Source organism: Notamacropus eugenii, chromosome 5 (genome assembly GCF_028372415.1).
Source record: "Notamacropus eugenii isolate mMacEug1 chromosome 5, mMacEug1.pri_v2, whole genome shotgun sequence".
NCBI classification, from domain to species: domain Eukaryota; kingdom Metazoa; phylum Chordata; class Mammalia; order Diprotodontia; family Macropodidae; genus Notamacropus; species Notamacropus eugenii.
This window is the reverse complement of record NC_092876.1, coordinates 444,470,918-444,480,821: the sequence shown is the minus strand read 5'-3', so window position 1 is coordinate 444,480,821 and position 9,904 is coordinate 444,470,918. Positions and strand designations below refer to the sequence as shown.

The window sequence follows — 9,904 nt, the reverse complement described above, 5'->3', positions numbered from 1 at the left end:
CCAACACAGGGTCTCAGACTAAATGTGTCTCTGGTTATGCTAGGTAGGTGCCAGACTGGTCTCTTGTGCTGAAGCCAGCTTTGCTAGCGATCTCCTTTCCTAATGTCTAGGGACATTTTACTGGTTCTTCTGCATTAGTAGTCACATACTGCAATTTGTTATTGTATTCTTTAATCAGTATTCAGCCTAGTGAACTGAAGTGCCCGCCTCCACTTCTGCAGCTTTCTTGACCGGAAATACATGTATGTGTGTTTGCACTCTGCATGTATTCCATAGAGTGATTATCAGAGTAATACATATACTGTCTATACTGTTATTTGTCATTTCTTTTGGTTTATTCTCATAGTAACCACACTCACAAATAGACTAGGTAGAATAGTTAGGTGACACAATGGGTAAGACTACTAGATCTGGAGTCCTTGACAACCTGAGTTCAAATCCAACCGCCAACACTTGTTGTAAAGGCATGTATGATGTAAAGGCATTTTGACATAGTTGTTGGATTTGGACTTGGGAAGATCTGAGGATGAATCCTGCCTCAAAGACTGAGAGATTCTGCACAAGTCATTTAACCTTTCAGACTTATTTCCTCATCTGTAAAATGGGTATAACAGCATTTACTTCCCAGGGTTGTAGTGAAGATCAAATGAGATATTTGTAAAATGTGATCTAAACTTTAAGGCACTATATAAATACCAGCTATTAATATGAGTGAAAACATAACTAGTCTAGAAATATTAGCACCACCACCAACAAATGTTAATGTTGAATTCATGCTTATACTTGTCCATTATGTTCTTCATGGATTTTCTGTGAAAAAAAATTTCAAATTCAAAATTAGCTTTATTTCCACTGTAAATTGACTGCACCAAAGTCACCTCTAAACTATACATGCTTAGGCAACAAAATATAATTTTCATTTAGTGTGAACACCCGTCTCCCCAAAAAACCCACACTGAAAAGCCATATTGTAAAAAGAAATCCAATTTGAGTTTTCCCCATTATTCTTTCCTCTAATTTGTACAATTAGGCTACAAACATATTAAATCAGAGAATCTGATTTAAACTATCTGAAGAAATAACCATAGAGTTTTCTAATTCCCCTTAAACCTTAGTCAAAGACTGATTTGGCCACTCATGAAAATAAAATAACCTGAAGGTATGCGGAGATTACAAATAGATTACCTGATTTTAATGGTGACCTAAGTTTTTCAAGAACTACAAAACATTCCAAGAACCATTAGCAAAAAACCATAGTTATGCAATTATACATTTTCTGATTCAAAATCAATAAGGATTAATACGGTTAATTCTGAGTGGATAAAAATGGAGAAAGAACTTTGTACTGAGTCTCATCTGTATTTCATTCCTACATCCTCACTTATACCAAAGTTCAACATTTCAAATAAATATATGTTCAACTACTCCCAAACAAAGCCTGGTAAAAGCAGGCTAAGGATTGGCCTAGTGTAGCTACATTGCTTTTCAGAATTAATTAAAAACACTTGAATTATCTCTTAACACAACAGAAAAAATCTTCATACTTTTATATATTATATAATAAACGTTAAATATAGAATAAAAGGCTTCATAGAAATACATATGTTGTGCTCTGATTCACATAAACTTTCTACTGGCATGCAGATTTATTTTTATATGCTTACTAGATTTTTTTAAAAAAGCAATGAACTTAAAATATACTGAGTTGTGTTGATATTTTTTTCTTTTGCAATTAAAAAGTATAACAGAAGAGTATATTAGTGGGTTAGCGTGCTCTTCAGAATAAAAATATAGATCCTGAAGCCAAAAATAATTTACACTTAGTCATATTCAACTCCACAGAAAGAGATGCAGAATGTAGTGTTTTCTTAGTTTATTAATTTATTTTGCAGGAATCTGCGACTCCTCGAATATGTACTGGTTGGAGGTACGATGCATGCATAGCCTTTTAATGCCTTTGTACAATTTCATCTCAAAATAATTTCATTCACAGCGTACACAGAAATCTAAAATAGAGACACCATATTTACAAGATTTATTAAGCTCTTGCTTTTTTAATGAAAAAAAAATCTGTGATCAATCCTGTTACAATAGGGAAATATGGATTAGGTACATTACTGATATCATTATAAATAAAAATTTAGAAATGCTCAGCTTTTAAAAAAAACTTTCCATGGCTTTGAAAAATCAAAATTAACTCATTTCATAATCCCATTGACCTTTGAAGGCTCAAGTCATGCAAAGTCTACGTGTATGAATTGTCTGAGGATGTAAATAATACTGAAAATGTACCTCTGGTGAATGTGGAAAATGCCATCAAAATTAAAAATAGGAAAATACTATTTAATCTTTCCATAAGATACAGTAGTGATGCAACAGTCAGTGCCCAATTATTCTGGTTTTGCAAAGTACACTTTTTTACTTCTGGTTTTCTACAGATACATAATTGTGTGTGTGTTGTGTGTGTGTTTGTGTGTGTGTGTGTGTGTGTGACACACAATCATTGTGGCACGAAGTCATTTCTTAACACTGGTAAAACTAAAATAACTGAACCTTTAACTAGGAAACGACATTTTCACATTCCAGGGTGAACCACTTTTTTTTTTTTTAAGGTCAATTTTTCTGTACATTTAAACATAATTTTTACCTTTTTGCTTTCCTCATTTATAGTCATTTCAAAAAGAATTCATGATTTGCTTTCAAAATCCTATACATAACTCTTGCCACAGAAAGACTGTGACATCAAGCAATAACAAAGTTTACTGAGACATTGATTTCTTTCTTATCGTAATCAAAAACTACTAAGATTGAGACCAGCTCTTTAAAAATACTACACTGCTCCTCACACCATTTTGTGGGAAAATACACAAACGTCATAGCACCGCTCCTCTCCCTACCATCATTAATCTGCTGCTCTAAGACTACTGTTTTACAAATGTATTTTCTTCAGCTTTCTTTATCAACCAGTCCCTCCTTGCCCTCCCCAGCCCTCTAACTCTTCCACCAGACAGAGTTAACTATCAATTCAATGCATTTTAGGGTGCTTGGAAGGACTTTGGCTCTCCTATTCTCAATTAAAATTTTAGAGAATTATTCCATAACTTAATATAGTTAAATATAACTTTAAAAAGAGTTTATCAGTAAAGTGAAATAATGTCATAAAAGTTTGTCCTACTGTGTACATTACCATCTGTATCAACCTAGGAGCATGTTAACATAAATGCTGTTATTAGAAACCAGAAGTACACTTACTGACCAAAGTAGCATCAGCACACTATCTCCCAGGCTAGATTGGAGTTAATGTAATTTTCAATTATATGCCATTGTCTGTCTACGCCAATATTACCAGATTTTAAGTTTCAAAGGCATTGCCCACTTAAATTTTGGTGACTTTAATTAAATTGGACACAGGCACACATTCTTTATACACTAAATATTTAAGCATATCTAGTCTATCAGTGGCAAAGTTTCCCTTTTTAAAAAAATAATGACAATCTAAACTGGTATATCTTTTGCACAGCCAAAAAATTAGCATACACAGAATCTCCTTATAATTAACCTCTTACTATTTCTTTTATATCCACTCTAAGTTTACTATCCAAGGACATCTTTTTTTCATTTCCCCTGGCAGGTGAAACCTATGATTGACTAGAAAGATCATCAAGTACCAGAAACCATGCATCTACTGTATGGTAACTTATTTATTTTGATGCATTTCATGCAGAATTTTCTAAAAGCCAGTTTTATAGGGTCTTAATAAAATATCAAAATATTTTTCAACATGCTATTTCCATTCTCAGCTGAATAACTGACAAAGGTCAATTTGATGGCTGCCACTCCAGAATGCCAGCATACATTATTGGTAGTTTTTAGCTGAGGTGACACCAAGCAATATTTTCCCCCTAAAATATTATTATTAAAAAGGGCTGACCATCAACAAACAGATGTGAAACCATAGGAAGGCAAAGGCATTGGTGTACAGAAACAACAGAACTGGCACATGACTGCTGAAAACACAAGATTAACAGATACCAGTGTTAGAGAACTTTGTGAAGAAGTGTCATCAATCATGTTTTTAAGCTCATCTGCTTTCTCACCACTGTTTTCACAGTTTTGCCATAGTTGTGGTAGAGATGTTTTTAGTCAGTGTGATTCTGCAGTTACATGCTAACATGCTTATTGTGGGAGACAAACTGATGTGTTTTAGGTATTCTTCCACATACGAGAAGAATGCCAGTGAAGTTGTACTGGAGTGTGAAATCATTAGAACTTTGATGGACTCTGATTGAGTTATTGGCAGAAAATGATTAAGAGCTCCGATGCCTTTGGTTTTATTGTTTATTAGTGCAGCTTGCTGTTCAAGATCTGCCAGCGACCAATTTTCTAATAAGAGTAGCACAACTGGTGTCTCTTTAGTAACGGCAGACCTGCTAACTTCACTGCTGTCTTGAGTCATCAATACAAGAAAATATTGCAGAATCCTATTCTAAGCAAAGTAGGAAAATGGCATCAGTGGGAGAGAAAATATTTCTTCTTTAAATTTCACTAACCAAGTGAAATAATAAAATCCCTTATACCTAATGTTCCCTCAGTAGTGATATCTTAGTCTATCACGTGATCTTTGCCTTACATTCATTTACCCACACTCTAAAGTTGTAGTTTCATAAATATGGAGTGCTTTAATATAGCTATTTAGATGACATGAATGATTCATTTTACCTCTGAATGAAGGATGCCAACTCCACAGGTACACCAGGTGGATTTAGTTTAAAAATCCTCTGTATTCATCATTCTACTAATAACATTTCCTGACCAGCCCTCTGTCCCTATATTTCTCCAAAATGCAACAGACAACTTGGCAAGATTAGCCATGTGCAATTTCCAACACGCTGGTTTATTAACAATGTGCAAATAAACCTTTATAGCGAATATTTGATTATATATCGGCTAAATCAGGATTGTGGCACAAAGCACGGTCTGTGCTGTAAACATCATGAATTCTTCACAAAATTGGAAGCTAAGTCACAGGGTGTCAACACTTCTCATACACAGCCACAGCTGAGCTCAGTATTCCAAATGGAATCTGAACTGGTCTGCATCTGGCATCCATTCACTGTACTATTAGCAAGCACAGTCTGATGAGTGTCACATATAAAGGCAGACTTTATGAGGACTCGTTAGCTGTAAAAACACAGCAGCCTAATAAAAGCATGCAGTAATTTTTTTTTATCCATTATGTGGCATAATTAGGTCTCTGTTAGTTACCAGTGTTGATACAGCCTAATGAATGCTGTACAAGTAAAAAAGGATTTTACCACCTCTGATTGTACCTTCAGTAAAATAAGGCTCATGCCTATGTCCTGACAACTGTGTGTATATGTGTGTGTGTGTGTGTGTGTTTGTGGTGTGTGGTGTGTGTGGTGTGTGGTGTGTGTGTGTGTGTGTGTGTGTGTGTGTGTGTGTGTGTGGAGAGAATGAAATTACCCCTGAAAAAAGCAGCAATTACAAACACCCTCTGATTACTCTGCACATAAAATAATCTGGTTGCCTTTTCCTGACTTCTTTTTCAGCAGGACACAATCTGGCAGAGAAGGGAAGCGTTCTTCTCCAGCACGCTGTGATCAGGTGAGTCTGGGCCAGCATGTCACAGTTTGTCTGGATAACTGTAACAGTATGCACTGTGACTCAAAGTTCTAAGTTTAAGAAATAAGGGCCACTGAGCAGTAAATATAGCCAGAGGGATTAAACAGGAGTAGCTCTTGGCTTTCCTGGATACATTCTTTGAGGAGTGAATCCTTTCCTGGTTTCAAGTATCCCTTCAACATAGCACACAATGTGGTTAAGAAAGAAAAACATCCCCCTCATATTTTTCCTTTAGTGTGGCAGACAAGTGGATACTATTTCAAATCTCCTTCCCCTTGGGAAATTGGAAAGGAAAACTCTGGTCAGATGGTCTGAAGGAGTCGCCAGGTTTCCTTTTCCACTGTGGGTGCTCAGAATTTCACTCTCAGTCTCAACAGTCTCTTCTTAATTCAAGTGTACCGCGGCATCTCACACTGCTCACAGCGATTTAATGCTGGATGGTTCAGAAAGGTGCAACTCTCACAATTCCAGGGAGCCCCCTCAAAGTCTTCATCTTGTGGTTGGGTCCTTGAAGTCTGTTTGGAGCTGTTTGGATGTTCTGGAGAAGGAAAAGCAAGAGAATGGACCTTGTCCTGGTTACAACAAACACTGCTGTGCTGGCACCGATGCACCCATGGAGGCACAGGGCATTTATGTGGTAGATTTTTAGGGAAGGAAAAAGAAAGCTAAGAATTGGTGCATACCTATTTTCACTTTTCTAAAACCACTTTTACCCCCTCATTAGGAGATGTAAGTGAACACTTTCAAAATGTACTGTTAGCGAAACAATTATTTCAAGTTCTTCCTTAATGTTAAATTTTGCCCATATTTTGCTATCTTTGCTAATTTGATGGACATGAGTGGATACTTCAGATTATCTTTGATAGCTGAGAATCCTGATCAAAGTGGGAGAAATAATGGAATAAACATTCCACAGCATCTCTAATTCTAAAAATATCTATCCCCAGGTAGAATTTCTTTTCCCACACTGATTTTCCTCAGTTTTAAGCTTCAATAAAGCACAGGGTCCACTCCACAAAATTAAACATCTGATTTCTATGCTTAATGCATAGTTTGATGCAAGTAAATTCTGCATGTGTCAAAGTCCAAGTAAGGCTTGTCTTCACTACGATTGCAAAATCCTTAAGCACAAGGCAAGTACACAGGTTTTCCTAGACCTCTTGCAGAACCTAGTACAGCAGCAGGTTCATAAGAGATATTATGGATGGAGGAGACCTGTATCAGGATCAGAAGAGTAGGAACCTTGCTCTAGCTGTAAATTAATAGTGAAACTTGAAACTTGGTTACATCATATGTCCCTAGAGTTGCAGTTTCCTAAGCTATAAAAAGCTATAAAAAGAAGGTAAAACTAATTAAACAATCTTTCCCACAAACTTCTTAAGCTCAACTAAAAAAGGATCTCAGATCTAGAAAGAGAATGGCAGTCAGAAGTCACCAAGTCTAACCCCCTTGTTTTACAGATACACAAACTCTAAGGTCCAGAGAAGACAAGTGATTTGCCTGAAGAGCTAGTGATCCTCAGAGGTAGTACTTGAACCCAGGTGTCCGAGCAGAACAACATTCTATTTGTAGGAATCTATTTCATAGCTTGTACCTTTCCAACTGCCTTACATACATTAAAATGTATGATGAAAACACTCTATAGATGGCAAAGCACTATTATATGCTCCAGTCTGACAGCTCAAATTGCAACAGGAAACACCAAAATCACATTCTGTGTTCTTTCCCTCCTGGTGCAGGCCCCACACTTCATGCCTGGACTACCACAACAGTCCATCCTCCACCCAGCTGCCAAAGTGATTTTACTAAAAATCAAGTCTGATCACTTCATTATTCAATAGGTTCTAGTGGCTCCCTATTACCTCCAGGATCAAATGTAAAATTCTGTTTGGTTTTCAAAGCTCTTCACAACCTGGACCCTTTATATCATCAGATCTTAGCACAGTGCTAGGCACATCACAGACACAATAAATTCTTGCTCACTGACTGTCCTCTGCTTGTACTCTGAAATACAGCCACATCTGTCTTCTCCTCTATGCTTCTCTATTCCTGTAATTCTCTCTATCTCCCGTCTTTGTGCCTCTGCAGAGGCCAACACTCCTTCTGTCTACCTCCACCTCACAGAACCCCTTCTCTTCCTTTAAGATGCAGTTCAAAAGCATCTTCTCCATTATCCTTCCTGATATCCCCAACTGCTAATGCCCCTTCTTCCTACCTTTACCTTGTCTGCATTGATTACATGCACGCTAACACAAGGATTCTCATCCTTGAGAATCGGGATAGTATTATTCTTTGAACTTGAAGAGTAAGAACTTAACAACGCTGATTGACAGGATGATGGATTGAGGCCCATCTACAGACTGCTGGGGTAGGAAGGTGAAGAGCAGTTTGTTTTCTTCTTCCTGTTCAGGTCAGCTCCCAGCTCTGTCCATCCGCCCGAAACATAAATATTTACAGATCAGTCAAAGTCGCTGCCCTTCCAAGCGACACATCAAATTCTGAAACTGATAGCCCACTTTACTTTGTATTTATTATCGACTGGGAATTATACCTCATCAGTGTGTTACTCCTTATGAGTCAGATTTGGACTCGACTGTACAGGCCTTAGTGGTAGAATCTGTAAGAGTTTAACTTCCCTGTTCTTATGGGTCCCTGCCTGACCACAAAGATTCATGATCTGTGAGCTTCTGCTGACCATAGAGGGATGTGAGTCAATCTGGTCGTAGGATGTTTGCCTACCACGAGACTTTCCTGAGGACTTAAGTCAAATCTACTTTTTCTCCCATCACCATGGGTCCTGGAAATCCTCTCTCTGAGTCAAGCCAAATGTAAGCATACCCACCATCTCTGTGTTAGACCAATTACAGTCTTAATTGACATACTATACATCGCTGGATTATTTCTGGTAGTCTGGTAGTTATATATTGTCTATGTAACTTACTACCCAGAAAGGAGCTATTAGGTGCATCCCTGGTTAATGAAGAGCCTTGGATCTCATTCATTGGCAATTGCTAGCCTTGCTAATAAACTGATCATGCTCAGAACTCTGAGTCTCAATTTCTCTTTATGGCAGATTTTTATTGTGGTAGTGGTCTCCAAATTTTTGACTGTGCATAAATAAATTTTAGCGCCCCTCGGTATGAGTGAAAGTATTTATAAATTATACATATATGCTACTGTACTAATTATTAGGCACATCATAAAACCTACACAAAGACATAAAATTTAAAAGGATAAGACAAAAATGAAATAACAGTTGCTCCTAAAGGCAACTGAAAGTCACTTAGTGTTCATGGAGTGATGCCCCTTCTCTTGTCCTTGTTGCTTATTCTTCAGACCAATGTTTTCCTCAAAGAGGAAGGTCTCTAGCTGGTACATTACTTCAGGGAGACACCACAAATTGAGCTTCTTCTCCATGTTTACTAGTCCCATTCTTTTGGACTCTACTGTCCTTTCTTCAGTCCTAGGTTAAGAACTGGAGGCAAGTTGTGAGAGTATCCCTTAGAATGGTGCCTAGAGATGATCTGAGACCTCTTTTTGTCACTCCATCTACTGGCTTCCTATTTCTTCTTTTGCTGTATTTGTTAACTTTAATTAATGCTGTATTTCTGGTCTCTTTCCCTCTTCACTCTTGGCCCCAGAGTTCCATATGGTTCCACAGCTATCCCATTTCTTGCTTAAAGAACGATGTGATTCCTGAGCCTCAAATCACCTTATGGTGGGTTACACTGAGACGCCACTAAGGCATGAAACCAGAGTAGCTTTAAGAGTTACAGGACTGCCCTGGTGTGGAAAGAGGTGGTGAGTGATATGAGCATCTGATGTAATGATGAATGAGTTGGTGTTGTTTTTTCAGTCATAATTACCTTTTTCAAAATCTTTCATTTACATTCTTCTTGTCTTTGCTGAGTTGTCTGCATGTTTGGAACTTTGATTTTTACTATTTTGGTATTGTGAACAGAGAACTGCCCCTAGGAAATCTCTAACTTACTCCAATCTTCCCAGGACTTGTCTGTCCTCCACTCTGACGTTCACTGTTTCTACCTAGCCAATTGTCCAAAAGCCTATGGACATCTGATTAAAAAATAATTCAATTATTGATACTGTCTGGCACTTGCTGGGTGCAGGGTCCTCCAGCTTTTTCCCCAAGGTTTCCAAATAGATTGCCACCCTCTAGCTTCACTGGTTTCTAAGTCCTGAGCCATCTTATCCAACCATACTATCACCACAAATGACAATGTACAAGCCTGCCTGCTCTGGA

General features: G+C 37.6%; 1 protein-coding gene across 7 annotated transcripts in view; it reads right to left on the bottom strand.

Moving 5' to 3' along the window:
• Positions 1–316: 316 nt before the first annotated feature.
• The window catches only part of TAB3 (TGF-beta activated kinase 1 (MAP3K7) binding protein 3), a 76,434-nt gene continuing 66,846 nt past the window's right edge, over positions 317–9,904 (bottom strand). For 5 of the 7 annotated variants that reach the window (XM_072615199.1, XM_072615203.1, XM_072615202.1 and 2 more), the window contains one exon: positions 1,859–6,181. In XM_072615199.1, the coding sequence (XP_072471300.1) occupies positions 6,033–6,181 (149 nt within the window). In that variant the 3' untranslated portion in view covers positions 1,859–6,032. Of the gene's footprint in view, positions 811–1,858; positions 6,182–9,904 lie in introns of those variants that run through there. The other 2 variants (XM_072615204.1, XM_072615205.1) reach the window with 1 other exon arrangement.